This window comes from Rutilus rutilus (assembly GCF_951802725.1).
Source record: "Rutilus rutilus genome assembly, chromosome: 9".
Lineage (NCBI taxonomy): Eukaryota > Metazoa > Chordata > Actinopteri > Cypriniformes > Leuciscidae > Rutilus > Rutilus rutilus.
In genome coordinates, this window is record NC_140223.1 from 12,829,140 (window position 1) to 12,853,132 (window position 23,993).

Genomic DNA, 23,993 nt, shown 5'->3' on the forward strand with positions numbered 1-23,993 from the left:
AACGGTTTTTTGAAGTAGAAAAAATGGAGGGTGGACTTTATTTTGTCCATGTGGAATTGATTGGATGGTTGTGGTTTGCTATTGGTCGATCTCATGTGAGTGACAGGTTGCCCCGCCCACATGTCAGTAAACACATCATCATTGAAGAGATGTCACTGCAAGAGGGAGGAGAAGGACTTTAAAATATATATATATATATATATATATATATATATATATATATATATTCAAGAATTCTGAAGCTATTGTTGGGAACTTTTTAGTCCTTCATCGAAGCAAGACCAGGAGATGTTGGGATATCATTCAAGCAGAAGTTATTCTTTATTGAGGACTTCGCTGAGCATGGCTGCAGTCATCCAACAATCTAAATCTAATACAGTATGCATTGTGGCTATATACATTCCAAGGGGGAGGGATTACATAGAGGCGGAGACTCTGAACAAAGCATGCAAATGAAGTAGGAACACACCCTACTCTGAGATCGCTACCAGTCCCAATTGAATCAGCGTAACTATTCAAATGCTGATATTGGCCAGGAACTCCGGTTCCAAGGGCCATCCCAGAGCCATTAAAGACAAAAGGTGAAAGTCTCCCCTACAGCTAATCCAATCAACCTAATGATTCAACGTCTGGGACTGGGGCTCGAGCCATTAAAGACAAAAGGTGAAACAGGAATTGCAACTTTGCTGAGCAGAATCATTCGTGTGAGAGTCATCTTAACCTTAAAAGCTAAATACAATATTCTTCACCGTGATGTTATGTAAGGAAGCATATCTGAAATAGATTCTTAAATTTGTAATCAAAAGCTTTATATGATGAACAGGCGTAAATCTCTTATTTAAAATTTCTTACACATTGTATTTTAATTTTTTGTAATTGATTTTGGGTTTGAATTTAATCACATGGAAATGTGTTGGTTGGTGTTGATGATGGCCTCGTTAAATCAAAATTTCAACTTTAGAATATCACTTTTAGAGCTAGAAAATCATAGAAACATGGGATGGACAATTTTGGACAATGCAGACAGATCTGGTTTAGAGGGCCACAGAGGCCCCTGAGGACCCCATCTATATGTAGGCATAATAATTATATAGAAATACCTTGTTCTTTTGGCATCTCGGAGACAGGGAAATCATTGAAAACTTTCAGGCCAACTCCAGCATGGTGCCTGTGAGTTGCACCACTCGTGTTTTCCTCTGAAAATATATATATAAAAAAAAAGTATGTTGTGCTCGTATGCAAAACAGAAGTATGTGTGCTTGAATGTTTACATGGAAATTGACCATCTTCCCAAGTAAAATCTTACGATGCCATTCGCAAAAACAAATATTATGATAGAATAATTCATGCATATGTCCATGCATTAAAACATACCGTGTCTGTGGCTCCCAGGAGTGCTCATTGTTTTGTGGTAACTGGTTTGCATTTCCCTAGACAACTGTGGCTCTGGCATCTAAAAAGCTTGGAAAAGTGCTCTGTGTGTGCGCGTGAGATGAGGCCCTGGTGCTGTCACACCTCATCAAAAATCCAAACTTTCTCTGAAGCAGGGCGAGGAAGATAGCTAGGTAGATAAATAAATAAACCAATCTGCTCAGAAAAAGAAAAAAAGCTATGTGAGACAAGCCTGGATTTTCCCTCTTGAGTCCTTCCTGTACGGTTTCAAAGCGGTGTCAGTGCAGCTACAGCTTGCGTGGGGGAACGAAATGCTGGTTTTGTGGCTGATCCGGGCTGATAAGACTTGCGTGTGACCCGATGAGCCATTCAGACGGTGCGTCCCAGTGGCTCTTTGTGTTCGCATAAAAGACCTGACTTCTGTAGTGGACACGTACTGGACAGAGAAAAAAAGCCATTTCGTTGTGTTTGACGGTTGCCGCTGTACCTCCAGTATTTGTTTTAGTGTTGTCCTGTCAAGGGGTTGAGTGTTGTATAATATCCTCTCGTTAACGAAAGCAGATGTTTATGAATTATGTGAAGCCATCGTACTCTGCGTGGGCATTTCGAACACACTGCCATGAGGGCTACACAAATTCAGTAACAGCAGAATTTGTACTTTTTTGGCTCCCACATGTTTATTTTGCATGAAAACTTAGCTAAAAATCACAACAAAAAGTTTGGTGTAGCCAATTTTTTTTTTTTTTTACAAAATTTGAAGCTTCTTTAAAGAATAGTTCATCCAAAAATGAAAATGCTCTCATTTACTCACCTGTATGCATCATGCCATGTAAATATCCACACTTTTTTTCTTCTGTTGAATAAGATATTAGATATTTTAAAGTAAATACGTTTAAAAAATAAATTAAGACATATTAGAATTATATATTTTTCACATCTTGATATATATATTTTTTTATTATTAATATCTTCTTCTTCTTCTTCTTCTTATTTTTTTATTTTTTATATATATATAATTTATTTTTTTTTTATTTTTTTTGAGTTATTTATTTTATGATTTTTGTTTTTTAAATATTTTTATTCAGTAATTTATTTTATGATTTTTGTTTTTATATATATTTTTTATATTATTATTGTTGTTGTTGTTGTTGTTGTCATATTGCTATATAATCATAAAATATTAGCAGCCGTAATTTTTTTGTAATATATATATTTTTTCCAAACAAAACAAGCAGAGCAAAGAGCTGAGCAAACCTGGAGCTAATAAAAAAATGGTATTTTAAATTGCAATCGCAGTGTTTATCAGTCTTTTATCAATTTTTTTCACATAACCGTGCAGCCCTAGGGGATTTTTATATTTCTTTAGTGAGTTAAGCTCCAAAAATGACCATAAAGGTTTTCCAGATCACTCATACATTATATTACAGTACATATCTTCTGAAGCCATATGATAGCTTTGTGTGATGAAAAGACGGAAATGTATCTGTGCCTGGAGTCACTGGAATTGACCAACCTGTTCATCCAAAAGAACATGATATGTTCAGACTGATTCGATCCGAGTTCAGCTCACTGACTTGAACAGTCTTCAGAATATCTAATTTTCCACTAAAGAAAGAAATTCATATTAGGAGCAGCATGTGAATGAGCAAACAATGACAAAATATGCTAATAATCACTGCTCTCTTTATTGCCATACGCACAGGTTATAACTGTATTCAGATGATGGCGATCATGGAACATGCCTACTACGCTAGCTTCGGTTACCAGGTCACGAGTTTCTTCGCAGCATCAAGGTAAATATATCTGAAACTGGAAAATGTTCAAATCCATTTTTTATAAATCTTGTTTTCTGACTAAGGGGCTGTTCGCTCCACTGTTTCATTCCACTGCATTGCTTTTCCATTGTTTTGCTATGTAAGCATATGGACGTGTTTGACCGTTGCACTCATGTCTTGTGTATTTTGCAGCATCTCCTTCATTCTAAAAACTCTAATTCCATCTCTCTGCCTCTCACATTTTATGTTCTGTGTGAATCACCCCTTACACTGTAAAAAAAAAGTTGCTGCCTTATATTTTTAAGTACAATCACCTTGGATGTTTAAGGCATTTCAACTTAAATTGCATTAAACTGACTTTAAAAAAATTTGTTGAATCTTGTATTACCTATAAAAAAAAGTCGAAAATTGCTCAACTCATTCAAGGTAAAAGAAAAAATGTGTCTCAATAACTTGCGCTTTTTTCTATGTAAACATGCTCTCGACCAGTGGTTCCCAACTTTTTTTTTTCCAGGAGACCCCTAAATATTTCATAAATGCAAGCTAAGCTTTCGAAGCCACATGCTGGTGACCCCTGCTGGCCAGAACAGTTTAAATGCAGCGAAAACTCAGCAAAAAAAAAAAAGCATAAAAACAATGTTTTATTGAAGGTGTAATCTATTAAATGCAATTAACAAATCATCTAATACCATTAAAAATTAAGTGTCTTTATAATGTGTGTTATTATATTGTAGGGCTTGTTTTTTGTTTTGTTTTTTATGGAGACTTTAAACTTCCACTCTTCAACTTTTTTATTAGACAGATGTCTTAAATGTCTATAAATTTATGAAATTGATCCAAGATCAGGCAAAAATCATATATAGACATGGTTCATGGGTTCACAGAGATCGCCCCCAGTGGTGAATCATTGAAATTTCGGTTATGACAGTTGTGGTCATAACAAAGCCTTGTTTACTGAAATCAAATGACTTTAGCAGTTCGATACGCACTCCGAATCACTGGTTCGAAACAAAGGTTTTGAAGCTTCACAAAGCGTGTTTCGAAATCGCTCCTCAACACTGCTCGTGGTTCACGCTGGAAAGCTTTTCTAATATTAATGCGTGTCCCAAAGCTCTTGCCTGATCATAACCCTTCTTCTCTGATCTTTTTGTCTTTTGTAATGTCCCTCAGCCATCTCTCTTTCTTCAAATTTCCCTCTTGCTCACTCTCTCTCCTCCCCATCATGAGTGGACACGCCCCCTATTGCTGATTGGCTCACTCTCTCTCTCCTCCCTATCATGAGTGGACACGCCCCCTACTGCTGATTGGCTCACTCTCCCTCCCCTCCCCATCATGAGTGGACACGCCCCCTACTGCTGATTGGCTCACTCTCCCTCCCCTCCCCATCATGAGTGGACACGCCCCCTACTGCTGATTGGCTCACTCTCTCTCCTCCGCATCATGAGTGGACACACCCCCTATTGCTGATTGGCTCACTCTCTCTCCTCCCATCATGAGTGGACACGCCCCCTATTGCTGATTGGCTCACTCTCTCTCTTCTCCCTATCATGAGTGGACACGCCCCCTACTGCTGATTGGCTCACTCTCTCTCCTCCCCATCATGAGTGGACACGCCCCCTACTGCTGATTGGCTCACTCTCTCTCCTCCCCATAATGAGTGGACACACTCCCTATTGCTGATTGGCTCACTCTCTCTCCTCCCCATCATGAGTGGACATGCCCCCTACTGCTGATTGGCTCACTCTCATGCCCATCATGAGTGGACACACCCCCTACTGCTGATTGATGCACTCTCTCTCCTCCCTATCATAAGTTTACACGCCCCCTGTTGCTGATTGGCTCACTCTCTCTCCTCCCTATCATAAGTGTACACGCCCCCTACTTCTGATTGGCTCACTCTCTCCTCCCCATCATGAGTGGACACACCCCCTACTGCTGATTGGCTTCAAGTGTGTTGTGCTGTTCAGTCCGATCCACTTTCAACAGCGTTCATCAGAACTCTGAGTCAAAGATTAAAAAAAAAAACACCCTGAAAATCAACTGTTGGGCACACTAGTTGACACTCACTAGACACCCAATGGTACCGGCCACTCATTTTAATTTTCAGAATGTTTAAAATGAGGTAAGTGTAACACTCCTCAGTAAAAACTCTAGTCGTGCACACTTCTTGAAGACTCTGTGGCCCCAAATCACATAGAGGCGCTTCTGACGGGGCCGATAATCTCCCTGTAAACACATTTGCAGTTAATCCTGTGGAGAGGTAGAGACCTCAGATAAAGGAAGACAGGCCGGAATTCTTTATTTATGTGCTTTTATTCCATCGGTCGCCCTTACCAGCTAGCGCTGGCGACAGCCTATAGCGTGAGTATAATGTATACAGAGTAATTTCACCCATGATTGATCTCCCTGAGCCGTTTAAAAAGTGCAAGGTCTGGATGCTGGGAAGGGGCGGAGGCCGAGGGGAGGGGTATTGTTGTGTCCCGTTTGCCGGGGGAAAGCGATATGATGATAGCTGGAGGACAGATGAAGCTTCATGGAGCAATTATACGAAGGAGATACGTGAGGAAGCGCTGATGGAAACGCGCCACTCTCGCCCTTTGTTCCGCAAGGAGCAATATGTCACCCCGAATGGAGGCTTTGACCTCTGCTCAGCGTCCATGACGGTGTAAACGATCTGAGATTGATTTTTATTTACTGCCATATTTGTTTGTTTTTACACGGCAATTGGGCCGCACGGTTGATGTATTCGCACTGCTGCTATTGCTAAACACAGCTGTTGTGTAGGGGGACGTATTTCTGAGATAAGCACACACACATATGTAGTGTGGCAGAACTGGGATGGTATCCAGGAGGTTGTAAGTTCGAATCCCAAAAGGGGCGATCCGTTACGTGTCGCCACTGTGCCACTTAAAAGGGACTTTATTTGGTGTTAGTTTGAGCAGCTGAACATGTCAACTGGCTTAGCCAATGGATCCACTCTTCTTGATATTAGCCTAAAAAACAAAAAACTTATAAAGGAAAGCACAATTTAGTTTTTATTTCCATTTTATTTTTAGTTCATCCTTTCAGTTTAGTTTAGTTTAGTTTTTGTTAGTTTTTTTTATTTTTTTATGACAAATAATTAAATTTCTCAGGGCCATGTTATTGCAATTTTCATGTTGAAATTACAAATCTGAAATATATTTTTACAAACAGTGTTGCATTAATTACTGTAATTTAGTTACTTATCCCTTGCGAAAAAGTAAAGTAAAGGGATTACTCTTCATTTTCCTGTAATTTAATTACAGTTACTTCTGATGTAATTGCGTTAAATACTGTATAGACTATAGAACAAAATTAAACGCCAAATGTATACTTTAATGTAACCTTCTCCTTTTTAATGCTTTGGTCAATTCAAGAATAATTTATGCAATTTTATTTTATTTATTTGAGAGAATTAAAAGAGAAGCTTATTCTTGTCAATTCTTGTACTGTTCAGCTGGTTAAGGTTGATATGGGATTTAGAAAGTAATAAGTAATGCTTTAATACTTTTTAGAGAGAGTAATTAGTACAGTAATCTAATTACACTGTTTAAGATAATTGGTAGCTAGTAATTAATTACATTTTTAGAGTTACTTGAGTTACTTGCCTAACACTGATTACAAATATATTTGAAAAACGACAATTTTTTTTAATATATTTATATTTTTGTAATATATATATATATATATATATATATATATATAAAAAAAAATATATATATATATATATATATATATATATATGATATTATTTTGGAGTAGTTAAAATGTATTTAGTTTAGTTTAACTTCCATTTTTTCCATTCCTTTAATAAAATTTTTTATAAAAGTTGATACATTTCAAATAAAAATAAATATATGAAATAATTGTAAATACAATAACATTATTCATGACTTTTAAAATATAATTTATGCCTTTTTGAAGTGTTTAAAGCCTTAAAAGAAATCATCTAGGCCTTGAGATGAGAATGAGGCTACATGTACAAAACTTTTGTTTTGATTGTTTATTGCATTATGACAATTAATCGATAGCCATCATTACTCCATCCCAACTCCAACAATGTCTCAACATTTTCTTGACCACGTCTTGAAGAAAGCAGATGGTCTGTATTCTGCAAGCCTACGCGTGCATCTTGTGTATTGCAATACACCCCGAAAGGTATCTCTGTACTTTTCAAAAGAATTGGGCTTAACACCCAAACTACTGCTAGATTCAAGCTCATCCCAAGAATAAGATCATACAGCTTGACAGACAACCTCTGCCCAGACTGCTCTGATATCTGCCTTCATCTGTTCTTCTCTCTCTCTCTCCAGTCGTTTTGGCACCCCAGAGGAACTCAAGGAGCTGATTGACGTGGCTCACTCTCTGGGTATCATCGTCCTGCTTGATGTGGTGCACAGCCACGCTTCCAAGAACACCGAGGACGGGCTGAACCGCTTTGACGGCTCTGACTCCTGTTTCTTCCACAGTGGGCCCCGTGGAGTACACAGCCTCTGGGATAGCAGACTCTTCAACTACTCTAGGTGAGACTAAAGTTTGTTTTTCACATTTCAAACACCCCACGCTTCACATAAGTTACTCTGCTCTCTCCTCATACAACACCTTTTGTTACACGGCGTTGTGTAACAATACAAGCTCTGTTCTAAAATCTAGGCTCTGTTCCAATACCTAGTGAGCTGCTTACAGAAGGCTTTCGACTGGAAGGCTGTTCCAATAATTATTTTGCTTTCTAAGATGCCTTGTTTTTGCCAGGTTATTCTCCAGGGCTGAAGACGCTCCTTAGAAACTACTGTACAGTGGAAATTTTGCATTCAATTAATGCTGCATTCACGTATGCATGTCGCAATTATCGTAATTACGAGATGACATTCGTGCAACACTGTCAACGCCAAAATGAATTTGTAGTGGTCAGGTGGTCCGAGTCGGAGCTTTCAGAAAATTCAGACTTTTCAAGTTCTACGAGGACGTGAACACTTTTTACAAGTAAGAATCTTGTAATTACGGTACTTACGACATGTCGTGAATGAACCTTAATACTTTGCACGTAAGTGTAAATGCATTTATTGTGACAAGCTAATATAATTTGTACAAGCTAATTAAGTAATTAAATAAATAGATTTTTATTTTCTGTGCAATCCCAAAAATGCATGGCGACAAGCTCAGTGAAAAATTGATTAAATCTGGTGGACAGTGCGGGAGATATTCATTATAAATATTTGAACAATCAATTGAAAAATGAATAGTATTAATAAACAGTTATTATTTGTTTGTGTATTTTCACGTTTATTAGAATAGCGCACAATTAACTTGGCAACATGCTAACACTAGCTATAGAATTTTTCAGTTTAGTTATCCTAAAGGCGGTAAATCGATTCAAATTGTTGTTTTTTACGTTAAATTAATCTATAAATATTTTATTTTGTACCGTATTTTGTTTTTATACTATTTTTATTATTTATTATTATTTTTAAGCTCATAATTCATGTACAGTAAGGTCTGAAGAGACTCATGTGAAATCATAAAGAAGAGAAGCCAGTCAGCTGAGTTTGTGGCTAAACCTTTTACAGTGCTTGTATATTGTTGTCTTTCTATGCATATGATAATTCATACTCCGAATGTAGAACTGAAATGACATTCATTACAAAATGATTAGTTGAAACATTTCAAAATGCACCTGCAATCATTAATTTTGTCATTGAGGAAAACACTGTGCAAAAATCTCATCTCGTCTCGGTCTCGTGAAACCAATCTCGTGTCTCGTCACACACCAGTTAAAAGTAGATCAGTTTTAAAAAAGTTTCTTAAGATGCACTATTTTTTTTTTGTATGATAAAACATAGATATAAGTACAAAATTAAGACATTAAACCAGCAGTTCTAATTGTTTTATATTTTGCATATTCTTAAAGGAATAGTTCACCCAAAAATGAAACTTTTCCCATAATTCACTCGCCCGCAAGACATCCTAGGTGTATATGACTTTCTTCTGAGTTATATTAAAGGGATACTTCAGGATTTAGCATTAAGCTTTGTATCAGTAGAAGACCTGTAGTGTTTTCAAATTACCATGCTTTCCTCCCTCATATCCCCCTGAGACGAGAGATTTATGTATTTTTTGTCTGGAAAAAATCCTCCGATGACGCAATAATCATCATTTTGCGTCATCTGAGGATTTTTTGGCCAGAGGCTAAAGACTACAGCCAGTAGTAGGAGCTCGTTCCGCATGTTTTCAACCCGCCCATAGAGGGTGGGATCTCACTCACTCTCACTGAATGTACAAACAGTGTCAGCCATCTTTTATTTGGAAGCTAAGCTAACGGGTTCTTATTCTGTGGAGAAAGCTGAGTAGTAGGGGTTACCATCCATCCTCTTTTTCCCGGACATGTCCGGCCGTCGAGATCGTCCAAAATGTCCGTGATTCAGCTTTTGCTTTCTGCGGTTGCCATTCATTGTTTACATGCACACCTTTTGTGTCAATCTAACTGAATTCATTCCAATTTGTGAATTTGAATGTAGAGTTTACATGAACGCTAAACAAGTGATCGGTTGATGTGCGTTTTACCATTGCTAAGAAAATACCCGCTCCTCCATGAGAGATACGAGACCGATGCGTCTGCATCAGTAATAACGCCACCGGCCTCGCGTCGTTCTCCCGCGGCCCTGGCCTCGTCCTGCTCGCCACAGTAAACATGATGAATGGCGACTGTAGAACGCAAAAGCCGAATCCCGGACATTTTGTGCGATCTCAAAAACCCGGGCAGACGGAGTTTTTTGTCACGGAAACTCACTAGTAGCTTAGCTTTGTTGTTTAACTGCTCTCTAACCAGTAGGCGTTGCTTGGGAGTGGCCTCCTAGGGCAGCGAAGCAAGTGCATTCTGGGAGTTGTTGTCTTTCATCCACATGCGCCAGAAATACATTTTCTGGCTTTTCTCATTCTAGAAGGCTCCAAATTCAAAAATAATTTCACATTTCTACTACATAAATGACCCAATTTAAATACACATTCATCTTTCCAGAGGTGAAGTATCCCTTTAAACAATATCCTGGCTCTTCCCTGCTTTGTAATGGTTTTTGAAGCTCCATAAAAGTAATCCATATGACTCCAGTTGGTTAATAAAGGCCTTCTGAAGCGAAGCAATGGGTTTTTGTAAGAAAAATATCCTTATTTAAAACTTTATAAACTATAATCACTGGCTTCCAGCAACGGCCATTCGCATGTTCATGAGAGATTCGAGTTCCGGCGGAAGGGTGACCTCTGACCCGACGTATGACAGGACGTAGCTCCTCTTCTCTTATATCGAAATCCTCTGACTTTTTTCTTTAAAACTTCTCGTTTTAGACTTCTAATTCGTGACCGGTGTTTTGTTTTGCTCTATCCTATCTGGATCCGCGTTCGTTAATTCTCACCTAAGATTACGCCATATACACGCAGAAGGCATTTGTTAACCCACTGGAGTCGGATGGATTATGTGTACGGTGGATGGATGCGCTTTTTGGAGCTTCAAAAACTCGGGCTCTATTCAATGCCATTACGAAGCTGGGAAGAGCCAGGATCAATTATGGGTTAATTTACATTTTTGGGTGAACTATTCCTTTAATACATTTTCTTTGCTTTAATTTTGCCTAAATTAACACCAACCATTCAAGTTTACTGTTCTGGAACTATGTGGGTTTGTGTGTGTGTGTGTGTGTGCGCTCTTGAGCTGTGCTCACAGGTTATATCTCTGTAATTAATAATGTGGCATGGAATTATGCTTCCATAATTAGTTCACCTCATCAGCACTTTTGTTTGCCCATAATCAAGCATTAACATGTCCTTATCTCACGCAACGGAATATTCATGTAAAATTCTTAAAGCGTTTTAAATATGCTTTCTGTTTATGAATAATCATTGCAGCATTTGCCTATTTAGACTCATTCATCTCTGAAAACAAAGAGACGATGCTAAAGAGCTAAGAGGCTTAGAAATGTGGAGCCCACAGTAGACCAAGTGAAAGGAATCGCTCTGTCATTATTTTCTCACCCTCATGTCCTTCCAAACTCGCTTGACTTTCTTCTGCTTTTTCTACGGCTTAAAACGGTTTGGGATGACATGATGACTTTTCATTTATGGGTGATCTGTCCCTTTAAATACCAAGGTCAAATCGACTTGTTGCAGTTACTGTAGATTCTATTCAAGGCAAGTAGCTGGAACTTATATTCGACCGGTCAGATTGTACATCATTATAGCTAAAAATGCATTGTATTTCTGTAGCCATTAGTTTTTCATCGCAACCATATGCCAGCTAATATGTTAATTTCCTTTTCTTTTCTTTTTTTTCCCCCCAAACCCATACTGAGCGAGTCTTTAAATTGGAACACCTACTGTACTCTATTTGCCTCTGGCGGTATTCCCACTGCACCGTCTTGGGCTGACAGCAATTACTTCAATGTTGTATATGAAACCTCTCTGCCAAAGCGCAGTGTGAATTCTCCATCAGTATGTCCTTCCTCATCGTTCACTGCTTTTGTCTCTGATGTTAAATACGCTCTCTAAAATTCAACTAATCACTTTCGAAATGCAATTATTGCCACGCTGTTCTGTTTCAAAGAAATGTTGCCCATTTAAAAATTGATCGGATAGTTTTCTTACAGTATTCTTGTTCATGAAATAATGTAAATGTGTGTAGCATTTTGAGGAAGAGCATGACCTGGAGTGGATTTTTGCTTTTATAAACCAAAAGCATAGATATGTGATGTTTAGTAAATGATATCATTTATTAATAATCACAATAAATGTTTCTTCTGCCCTGTAATATAGTTTAAAAGCCTTAGGATGAAGCCTTCATAGAAACTTTTTGAATAATATACAATTAAACCCATGTGTATATATATATAAATACGTGTATCCATGAATATGCAAATTAACCCCTGCCTCCACTCAATCACAGTAGTAAACGCTACACAGTGGGAAGTGGAAGTATTTGTTTTAATGCAGCCGTATATGTTTGAACCAGAAACTGATTCAGAAAAAGTGGACGAGTGAATTATACAGACTCGTCTATAAGTCGATGTATCAGAATGTTAATGTGTTTTATGTATCTCTCTCTACAACGTCGGACACGTAACAGTAATTGATATGATTAGCCTTTGGCTTGACTACGTTATCAAACAGCTAATAATGTGTTGCTAATATTACACAAACCATGTTCCTGTTTCCAATTTCAGAGTCAGACTGATTTCTAAAACTAGCATAGACAGACACTTTAACAACATAAAAAACTTTAAAGTCCCTGTAAAGTCAAAATTAAGTATGTGTTCTGAGTTTGTCACACCACAGAAAAAGGTGTTATTAGCCACCCAGCCAAATTTGAATGATAAAAAAAGCCGGCAAGTCCATAAAATAAGCTATCAAAATCTTGAAAAAATGAGCAGTAGTCTCTGCTCTCAAACGCTGGGGGCGTGTCCGCTGGCTGCGCTGAAACCACGCCCACTCGCGGGAAAGCTTAGCTGCCGTCGCCACACTCAACTGTCACCGCTACAGCCGGAATGGATGCTCCTAGGTTTTACAAAGCCATGCATGTTCGAGCCTGGACTACCTACTATAATTATAACATAAGCATACAAGGCAACTTACACTCATTGGTGGGCTCGCACTGCCGACGATGGAACCAGTTGTCGGCGCGACGGGAGGATGAAGGCCGAGGCGGGAGATAGTCGGCTCGGCCCCATTCACCAGTAACAGCGGGTTATCAGTGAATCCCAGTTGTCTCCGACGAAAGTTTATAAAACTATCCCGTGTAAAATTATCACTACAGAGGCGGGTTTTGGCGGTGATCCTCAGCTGTCCATCAAGGTGGCTCTTCACAAAATTAATCCACCTCTTCTTGATCGTTTTTCAGAAATTTAAATAAGGACACCGATCTGTTTTGTACGTGATCGCATCCAGGTAGTACGCATTTCCGTGACGAAGGCATAGCTAGCTAGTAAACTGTAAGCTGTAGTAACTAATAGTCCTGGCAGTGACTCGCGATCGGCAAACTGATGTGAATGAATGTGCTATATTGTTAGGGGGAGGGGCAGCGTCAGGGGCTCCAGTGCGTCATCAAGTAGGGGCGTGTCCAGGAGCTCAGGGGCTTCAGTGCGTCATCGAGCCCCCGTTTTAGCCCCGCCCAAAAAATCCGGAACACAGCAATGGTGAAAAACTGTTTAACGGTCTAACTCCACAATTCAGTACTTCACAGTTCACAGTCTTTGTAATATGTTTTAGCAATACATTTCTAACATTTATAATGTGTTTAGAATTTTTTTTTAGAATTGCCTTTACAGGGACTTTAAGGTTTATCTTTTAGAGTATTTTGCTTTTATTTGTACAGGACAGTATAGAGTAAGTATAGTGTAGACCGAATGCAACTGTTTGTTTTATGAAAATTAATACATTTTACTATTCTTAATTGTATTCTAGTATAAGCATAACTTACTAGTTACTAGTAATAGGTGATGATGTGCAATCAGCCCATTTTGGATTTTTATGGCTTTTTTTATCAACTTCAAATGTGATTTAAAAATCTGCATTTTATAAAATAAATACATAATGTATTAAGTAATGCAACTAATACCATTCATAAGCATTACTTTAGATGTGTGTAAATCAACATATGGACTTTAATATAACAGCCACAGGTGTGCGTAAATCAGCTATTGTAAAATGAACATGACACGTCCAATCAGATTGTAGAGCTGGAAATGTGTTTTGGGAATTTTGTTCACCTCACTCTGAACTCTGCAGGTCTTTGTATGTTGAACATGCAGCAGATTTTTAAGTTATGAGTGACTTCCTTTTTGATACAAAAATATCACATTCTTTTTGTTTTTGTGCACTCGTAGAAGTATTTCCACACATATACAGAATCGACATTCAGAACACTCAAGCATGAAATTTTCACTTATTCGTCGAAGCAAAAGATCTTAGGTAGGTGAAATAGATCTCGAGAGATGCTCTTGACACCTGGCTGAATAGAAAGTTCATTTTGGGTTTGCTTCTGACAGGTTTCATTTAGAGCATCTGTTTTCTTTGTGATGGAAAAGAACTTCAGTGGTTTTTGTTCTCGAAAACAAACTTTACAAATTAGAGCAAACTGTAGGAGTGTTTCCAAAAAAAAAAAAAAAAATAACAGTTTGGTTTGCTGTCAAAACAGAGTTGACACTTAACTAGGCTTTTTTTAAACAAATCTGATATACCAAATCACAATTTTGACATCAAGCATATGTGTATAATGTGTGTGAATACTGTTTACAGTTGGCAGTGCATAATTGGAAGACAAAGAGCTGATAAAAAAAACCAAAAAAAACTTGTCTTTTATGGCTGATGGTTAACATGTTTGCTCATTAATATCTAAAAGGACGTTCGTGTGAAACAACTGTACGTTTCTGAAATTGTTTCAGTTTTGTGTTTTTATTTTGGGAAGCCGTGATGGAGTCTATGCAAAGAGGTGTTTATTGAAGGACGGGGTAGTTAAAAACATATTGAAAAAAAAAGGGTTCAGCAGCAATAAAATGGTCTGTTTTAACCCTTTGACCCTTGTCAAATACTGCAACTAAATCTGAATTTCTCATTGCACTGCCTGAATTTTATTATGGAGATGTTTTTGCCAGTAAAATTACATAAAAAAAGCAGCAAATGTAAATCCACAATTAATAAGAAGCATCAAGCATATAGAAAAGTAATCCCTACTGAATAGTATGAAATACTTTTTGGCTCTTTAAAGCTTAAACAAACAAACAAACATTATAAGCAGACCAAACTATTATAGAGTATAAACGTGAATAAATTGTAAGTCTGAATTTAATGCCCATAGCATTTGCATTGTCTTTTTATAGCAGTCTGCTCTGATTATCATTCAGTAACAGCTGGGGTTTTTTTTCTTTCTTTTTTTTTTTTTTTTGGCATCAACACCGAAATTCTATGAAGGGCTGTTTAACATTTAATGTCATTTTCCCTAGAAAGCAATGACATTATCCTTTTATTTTACAGCTCGGAAACATGCAGATCCCTGGTCAAGAGCACATACATTTGAAACAAAATGAACAAAGCCCATGTATGACAGTCTGCAATGTAACAGTGTGTGTTCTAATGCTAGCTTAACACTGAGATTTTCAGTAATGAAAGACTTGAAACTGAACAACAGCAATTGACATAAATGGGTCTTAAATTTGTAGTAGCTCGGAGTGCCCTTGTGTGTCCCAGTATCAGAGACGTGTTTACAATCCTTTGCTCTGAACAGTTCTGGCTTCCAGTCAAACACACAATGTATGCGGCTCCACGGATGCCGCCCAACGCTCTGTTCTCCAAATCATTACTGTCATCACAGCGGTAAGCTCTACAAAAGAGTATGCCACTTTAGCCGCTAGCTGGCTCTGACCCTAATGGCCCTCACGGTAAACCCGAACCTTTTGATTGGTGCTCTCGCGGCGCGTGATAATTAAGTTTCTCTTCTTCTCCTTCCACGTCTATAAGCTCATCTCGTCACACATTAAGAGACAGACCGGCCGCCTCCGTGGAGTCTATCAATGCCTTTTTGAACCCACATTTAATAAGCGCATGCCAAAAGCTGCTGCCGCCAATACATTATCCAGTGTTAGTGTCAGACGGCGCAGAGATTCCGTAATAAGAGCCAAGCTGCAGTTTCAATACTTATTGAGCTTGTGCCGTTTTCAGAGGGACTCATTAAACGCGCAGCAGACATATGCCACAACCAGCAGCCATCTGAAGAGTCATTTGTAAAAGCCTAGAGGAACGCCCCGGTGTCATTGCCGGTTCATTTGTCTGTTTTTCTTGTTGCCGCTTGTTTGGATGCATCTCAGTGTCGGGCTCTCTATTAATTCCTGCTTGTGAAACGCAGAAAGGGACGTCCCTGCCGACTGTGATGGCACAGCATTGTTTAATCAAGCAACTTTTGTACAAACGATCAGAAAGCGTTGGCGAAAGTTACCAATGGTGTTCTTTTTTTCTTTTCTTTTTTTAATGATCAACCATTCATTATGGAATTACTTTCTTGGTACTAAGACGTTTCAAGACCAAATTGTTGGCTGGAAGAAAACAAGTCAAATGGTCTTGAGAGTGTACTTGACCTTGAAAGGTGGGGTGGTGGGTCAGGTGGAGAATGATCCTTCACATTCAACCACATGCTTTGTTGGTTACATCAGATACACATATACTAGCAAGCAAGCATCTGCTGTTGGAGCCATTACCGACAAAAAGCTCTGACAACCTGAGTTCAAGTCCCGGCTCGATGTCCATTCCTGATCCTACTTGTCTCTCTCCTCTCATTTCTTCATGTCGCCTCTAAATTATATCAATTATAGGCAAAAATGCCAAACAAATCCAACTTAAAAAGAGCAAGCCCCTGCTGTGGAACCTTGCTGGTTGTTCGGGCAAAATCCTATCATTGAGATTTGTGTTTCTTGTTCTATCAGAACCGCCTATTAAAATTCATGACAAATTATGTATTAAGATCTAGTTTCCATGTTTGCCTCATCTTCAACATGTAGAACCCATCGTTTTGACATGCAAAAGTCATTAACACAAGGTGATTTTATGGAAACATCTGGTGCATAATCTGTTTAGCTCTGTTAAGCTCCGTGTCTCGATGGCATCTACAGGGAAATGCGAACAGCCAGTGTTTGAGATCTTGTGGTAGAGATCTAACTAGCCCAGAGACATCCGCTGGGCCGCACTTCGTGGCTTCCTGTGGCTCCTCTAATAGGCTGTTTCAAAGAGCTGCAAGGACACCTTGTGAAGGCGAGTAAATTAATCCTCTGTGCCGCCACGACGCTCCTCTCCACCCGTCTCCTGAAGAGACACACTTCCTCTTGGCCATCGCCAACGTCTGCCCTCTCTCTGGCGCTCGAGAGGTCTCAGATGTGTGACTTCAGAAGGCTCTTTCCACGCTTATCCATCCCTTCCTCCAGTGTCCTGCTGTATTGGCTCATTTGCATCCATTTTTCATCAGTCATCACCGGAAATCCCTCTGCACATCAAACGTAGCCAGACCCGAGGCTATCTTCTTTTGTGGTCTCACATTTCGATCGTGCATTACATTCACCAGTGCTATTGCTCTTTTTTAAAATCTGAACTAAGAGGAATGCGCAGGTTTAATGACTTTATGGGGCACGCTTGGTATGCTGTGCAATAAGCGTGAATTATACTTGGCCTTTGTGAAAGATTTCCTGTGACAACAGTGGATAAAGTTCACGAGGTTCCCCAGCCACGTTTCCACAGAATATTCATCCCACATCAGAACACGTTGCATGTTCACCCAACACCTCTCCGTGAGACTTAATAAACTTTCTATTGAGACAAATGCCTGGAATTCACCAGAGGCACACTGGATGTCGATGAAGAATGCTAATTCTGACAGTTTTGGATGAATTCCAGAGTCCTCTATGCAACAAACAATAATAAATAAATAAATGATACGACGATGGCACTTGTCACATCATTTTGTCCAGGTGTTATCCATCTCTTCCCCAATAAACATTAATCTGCGCTGCTTGTCTCTTATTGAATGAGTGAAGAAGCCGTTTTGCAGATAGGACAGGCGCAGCATGTGAGATGCGTGAAATGAGGTGCCTCAACCGTCGTTTCCCACAAGGCCCGGCTGTTTGCCATCTCTCAGACTGTCAGATGCCGTCGTTTCACCGCTGCGCCTTGTGTGAAATGACCTGTCAAGGTTGTAAATTTATTTGTCCTCATGCAGGTTGACTGTAATGTTGAGGATACAGGGATTTATACCTTTCCTCTTCCTGCGATCTTCCTTACACCTGAGACTGGATAACAATATCAGGTAGAGCAAATGCAAATAAGGTCAGTGTATCCCCGTTGAGAGATTATCCTCGGTTTTAGAGTATTCTTGTAGTGTTAATTCGTGACTGTCTGTGAACCAGTGCTTATGACATATTAGGCATACTGTGAAGCAAGGTCATTTTATGTTTATCATCACACTTGTCTTTTTCCTGTCATTCTTTCCCCAAGGATACATGTGGTTTTGAGGCAGATTATCAGCTATTTGGCTTTCTGGAAATGTCACATGGCTTTTTTTCTTTCTTGCACTGAAAGGCTTGACTACCAATGCATGCCATTTCATTGATATTCATCTTGTATGTTGTCATTGAATGCTCATGGTAAATGGTAGCGATGTTGGGAAATCACGAAGGGAGACTCATAATCAAATGAAACAGCATTTTACCGTCCTTCCAGACACCCTTGAAATTGTATGTAATCTGGTTAAGGCGAAAACTGGCCCATTTGTCAATTTCTAGCCATAGTGTTGTCAGTAACTGGTTCCTTCACTTCAGCGATACTCAACACGCTGGCCTGAAGCCATTTGGTGGCCTGTGTGATGTCAACATTGTGGTAACTGCAATTTGCAGTACTGTTCATTCTATAAAGTTGATATATTATCATATAGATTTATGACTTTGTAAGACCTTTCCCCCCAAAACGTATATGTTCTACTGCATGTCTTCTGCTCCCCAGTAGTGAATTATCCATGCTCTTCAGAAAGTTTACTTTTAATATGATTTGTGAAATGTCCACTTATCACAATGCATATGTCTTTTTTGCTTGGAGGTCTTTGCTGATTTACTGTAGGCAACTGCAAGATTAACATTTTAGGGCCCAAGCACAGATGGTGCGAGGACTCCCTTGGAATTGCTTATTGTCATTTGCTTTTTCAAGATGACTGTTTACTAAATTTAATCTTATGCTTGATTAATATTTCATTATATTTCATTAAGTGTGGCCCTTGAGGCTAAATGGACTCTTCTGTGCGGCCCAAAGTTGAGTATCCCTGCTTTATCTTCACAGACCATCTCACCTGAAGACTTTTTACCCACCGTGTACCCTCCCTTGCCCATAAGGAATAACAGCTGTTCTTATGGCTTTAATGTGCAGGTGCAGCTTTGTCATGGCCCTGCTCAGGGAGGCATTACCTCAGTCCCACGATAACGCATTGTGTATTTGGCCTTTTGCTATGTGTGTTGATCACAGTATAATCTATTTATCGCTCACAGCTCTGCGTGAGCACCCATGCCGCACGCTTATCAGATTACCACAGCCCCATAGTATTGCGATAGCAAACCCTGAGTTGCAAACTCGCCATTTGCAACTTTATGAAACGACGGCGGGGAGATCTGTATCAGCATTTCCCCCGTGGATTGGAAAACTGCAATCCACCCCGGCGCCTGATTCACTCCTCATGCAGAAACAATTGGAAACTGCTCAGTCCTGGAAGAAGCTTTGGGGGATTTGCGCCTGTCCGACGGGGACTTGTATCCATATATTTGATTTAGCATACATGAATGTTGCTGCCTAGATCAGCACGGCACTGAATACATCAGGCAAAGCATGGAATGACTCCAAATGAAGGCTGTTGCTCCTTATAGCAAGCTAATGTTATCAGGCATCTTCACAGTTCTGCAGACTTGCATGTGCGAGGAGGTTCATAAGTTATTCTGAATAGCTTCAAGTTCCAGTGTGAGTGTCAAAAGATGGTTCATTTCCATATTTTTCTCATTTTCTGCTACCTGGGCCTTTTGGCATTGTTGTAGAAGTTTAGAAGAGAAGAATGGAGGTTGAAGAGCGTTCGTGCAGTTGAATACAGTTTAAGATGTAGGATTAATGCTAGCTATCGTTCCGGCCAGAACCAGCAGCATCGTAAGTGTCACATTGTCCTTCTTCTGACAATAACATTAAGGATGCTGTACCACGAATCGGAGCACCTGGCATTTATAAAACTCTCAGGCATGATGATGGTGTTCTTTCGCGCTCTTTAATTTGGCTTCACACGGTTGAGGTGCTTTACCTTGTTCTGTGTGTGCTTCTCACGGTGCCAGAGGACCCCTGCGCTCGCATTTTAACAAAGTTTCTATGGCAACGTGGCCATTACTCCAAGTTGTTGAGGATGCTCAGCTGGAGGGGGCTGGTCACAAGTGCCTACACATATCATCCAAACACCAGGATACAGACATACTTTAGAGATGAGTTGATTCCAATTTCTCATCCTGACGGGTAATTTATGCTCATAGCCGCATGCCACAGGAAGCTGATTGGGATACCTGATGAGGATTCACTATAGCTTGAGCGTATTGGTATTCATAGAGGTTTTGAACATGGATTGAGTCCCACATGTATGTGCAGCTTTTCAAAAAATTACCAAGGGGGTTTCAAAACATTTGCATAAATTAAGGCGTAAATTACCGCAGGGGTTCACAACCACATTTTTTAGGTTCTAAAGGGATAGTTCACCTTTAAATGTAAATGAAAAAACATGTAAATGAAAAAATGACCACACAAGAAGATATTTTGAAGATTGTTGGTAATCATACAGTTGACGGTAGTCTTTGACTTCCATAGTAGGGGAAAAAAGAATATAGAAGTCAATGGCTACCGTCAACTGTCTGGTTACCAACATTCTTCAAAATATCTTCTTTTGTGTTAAAAAATTACACCAAACTTCTGGGACATCTTTTATCCTCATGCAAAATTGCCAATCGCATGTATTCCTATTGAAATTTTGACTGTGAAAAATTTGCCGAACAGCACTCTTAAAAATAAAGCTTCTTTATTGGCATCTATGGTTCCATGAACCTTTAACATCCATGGAACCTTTCCATTTCACAACATGTTCTTTTAGTGGAAAAAACTTTATTTAGATTTTTTTAAATGTTCTTCACACTAAAAAAGAGAGGTTCTTTTAAAGGTATAGCGGAGGATTTTCTTTTTCCGGGTGGATCATCAAGACTATTGGTCCTCCTAAGTGTCAATCATTCTGGTGATATGTTTACGTAAGGCCGTCGTACGTGCTCGTGCACACGATTCACACGATGGCGTGCGCTCAAAACACAGGTTGGGCTTCCCACTGATGCCTCAGTCGCCAAGTTTCTACTTGACAGATAAAGTTTGGCATGCTATTTGGAGAAATCCTTTTAAAATCACTGCTAGTAAAAGTTAATGTAAGCTATGATTAGCTCGTGCATGCTCGTGCATATGCATTTGGCAGACGCTTTTATCCAAAGTGACTTACATTGCATTTCAAGGTACACATTTACATTCTTATCAAATCTTGCTTTCCCAGGGAATTGACCCCATGACCTTGGCGTTGCGAGCGCCAACGCTCTACTGTTTGAGCTACAGGAAAGATTTGCAATATCTGATTTGTGAACAAAAGTCTTTTGTTCATGAATCAGAGTGAATCAGTGGTTTTCGAGTGAACAATTCTCCCAAGTTCAAACCAAGAACCGTCTCTTTTAAACAGGCTCAATTTGTAATGATTCAAGTGAACAACTCGCTTTAGGGTCACCTTGATTTTGGCAAGTAAGACATGTTTCTAGGTCAACATATTTGGTTGACCCTGGAACAAAATTCCTGTCAGAAGTCCTAACCCTACGAGTAACTTCTCCCTAAAATCAGAGGGAAATGATAGGCGAATAACACTGATGTAGAAGCACCTAACCCTGGTTGTAACCCTAAACTTGACATAAACTGTAAACTTGTCCCTCAAATCTGATTGGTTAATTGGAATGTTGTTCCAGGATCATCAAAGGTGTTGATCCAGGAACATGTTGTACTTGGTGAAATATCTTTGAACAATCCCTTTAATGCAAACAGACAGTTCCAGCAGTTATAGTCACTCACTCAATGATACCAATTTTTATGGATCATCACATTGATTTCACCTTTCACATAATGTTTTAATAATCTGTTGAAGTTGAGAACCCTTTTCCTACTAGAAAGAGCAAAAACAAAGGGTTTTTGTTTAAATTCTCGAGCCAAATAGTCTGTGTGCTGCTGTATCATGAGTGTAGTTGTGATCGATGCTCGCTGCACTATCAGGAGGTTTGTTTCACTCTGTATCATGTGAAATCCTAACTCTGTCAACGCAATAATACCGCACTTCCAGGCAGTGCAGAGTTCTCGCCATCTGGGAAGCAACACATCCCAGAAAGTGATGATGTCAGTTGGATTAATTATATTGCCTGGTGCCTGAGAACCTGGAGCCACAACTCAGGTCTTCCAGAAAGTTTTGTACACATAATTACTGTATAACAGAAACTGCTCCATTCATTACGATAAACTGAATGCTGGTCTTATTAAAAAAGTTTGTGATATTTCAGGAGTAACAGTTTAAAACAGAGAGACAGGACAGAGACCCTCTGTTACGTATTGTATAAATTTGAGTCATATTTTAAGCCTGTATGATAACATGCATTTATTAGTATATTAATGTATTTACTGTACAAATAGTACTTTATAATGTTACATTGGACATCAATTCTTAGTATTTAAATGTATAATTACATTGTAACAGAGTAATATTAATACTTATATGAAAGTATCGTCATCATCGACATCGATGGACTACCGAGAGACGTACTTTCTAAATAGGGTTAGGATTAGGGTTTGGTTTAGGGTTAGTTGCGTGTAATTATGCATAATTTATAGTTATTACTATAGTAACTGCATGTAACATGTAACAATGACACTAAAATAAAGTGTTACCATTATTTTAATGGATTTTCAGTCATAAACTACATTTACCTGAACTTTAAGCTTTTGCCGAGGTTAATTTAACATTGTACTTTGGTTAAACGCGTAATTGTTACATCAAACAATAGTTGGTGGACCCATGCAGTAATGTTGAAGAACCCTGCTTTAAAATAATGTTTATTCAGAAGTCATGAGCAAATATGCTCAATATATCGGTAGTTCACATTAAAATATATGCATCAACTCTTTCCCATCCAGCGCTTTTTTTTGTTTGTTTAAAGTTGCCTGCCACCACCAGCATTTTTGATCAATTTCACAAAACTTTCGTAACCTCCAGAATATTCTGTATCATAAACATATAATATATCAAAAGAAATGACAGAGCCTTTGCTTACAAAAACAAAACATTAATAATTCTAGCTTCATGCATTCTTTTTTTCAAAAGACTTCACTTGAATGTCGGTAAGTTTAATTTAAAATAAAGCAACATTTTTAACAAAAAAACTGAGAAAATCAAGTTTTTTTTTTTTTTTTTTTTTTGGGGACAAGTAGATTGAGTCCGTCAACACACGCAAAGCTGCACAGTCCTGTACCTCTTCATGGGTTTGACATTTTATCTGGTTACGTTAAGCAATTTTGATTTATATGCTGTTTAATGTTTGATCATGTTAGCTTACAGGTGCTTAAGCAATAGGTATGTTTATGGCATGCCATCATAACGAAACACATAACGGAAATTAAGATGAGTGTGTGTGTGCACAGTTTTTAGTATTCATGTCAGAATTGCGTAACAACTGTTTGTGTTTGTGTAGCTGGGAGGTCTTGCGTTTCCTCCTGTCAAACCTGCGCTGGTGGATGGAGGAGTACAGATTCGATGGATTCCGGTTCGATGGAGTCACATCTATGCTCTACCATCATCATGGGATCGGTACGTCCATGGAAAATTAAGCACTTGATGTACTTTACTTGTGATTACCATACACAATAACCTTCTCCCCCTGTAAATGTCAGAGACTCTTATTGTAGAACAGGTAGAAAAGCCTTTTCTTGGAAGAGCGATCGTTCCAAGGGCATTTTCAATACACAGTGAGCGTGTTACGTAAACTCTCATAAATGAACGGAATTAAGAAGGAAAAGCATGTGATACGAGTTCTTTCAAGCAAGAAATTAATTACACAAATTGAGTGGCAAAGGTTACCTTGACAATTTTCTCTTTTCTTTTACATTTTGTACCACTGCTAATGAACATGGGTAGGTTTGCAATCGCTTTGACTAAAT

The 23,993-nt window shown here is 38.9% G+C and overlaps 1 protein-coding gene across 2 annotated transcripts in view; it reads left to right on the forward strand.

The window, feature by feature from the left end:
* gbe1b (glucan (1,4-alpha-), branching enzyme 1b) overlaps positions 1–23,993 on the forward strand; it is a 155,251-nt gene that overhangs the window by 36,855 nt on the left and 94,403 nt on the right. For both annotated transcript variants that reach the window (XR_014628575.1, XM_084418074.1), the window contains exons 6-8: positions 3,095–3,185; positions 7,502–7,711; positions 23,528–23,643. Coding sequence is in view for 1 of the 2 variants with exons in the window: in XM_084418074.1 (XP_084274200.1) it covers positions 3,095–3,185; positions 7,502–7,711; positions 23,528–23,643 (417 nt within the window). In the remaining variant the exon portion in view is untranslated. The remainder of the gene's footprint in view (positions 1–3,094; positions 3,186–7,501; positions 7,712–23,527; positions 23,644–23,993) is intronic.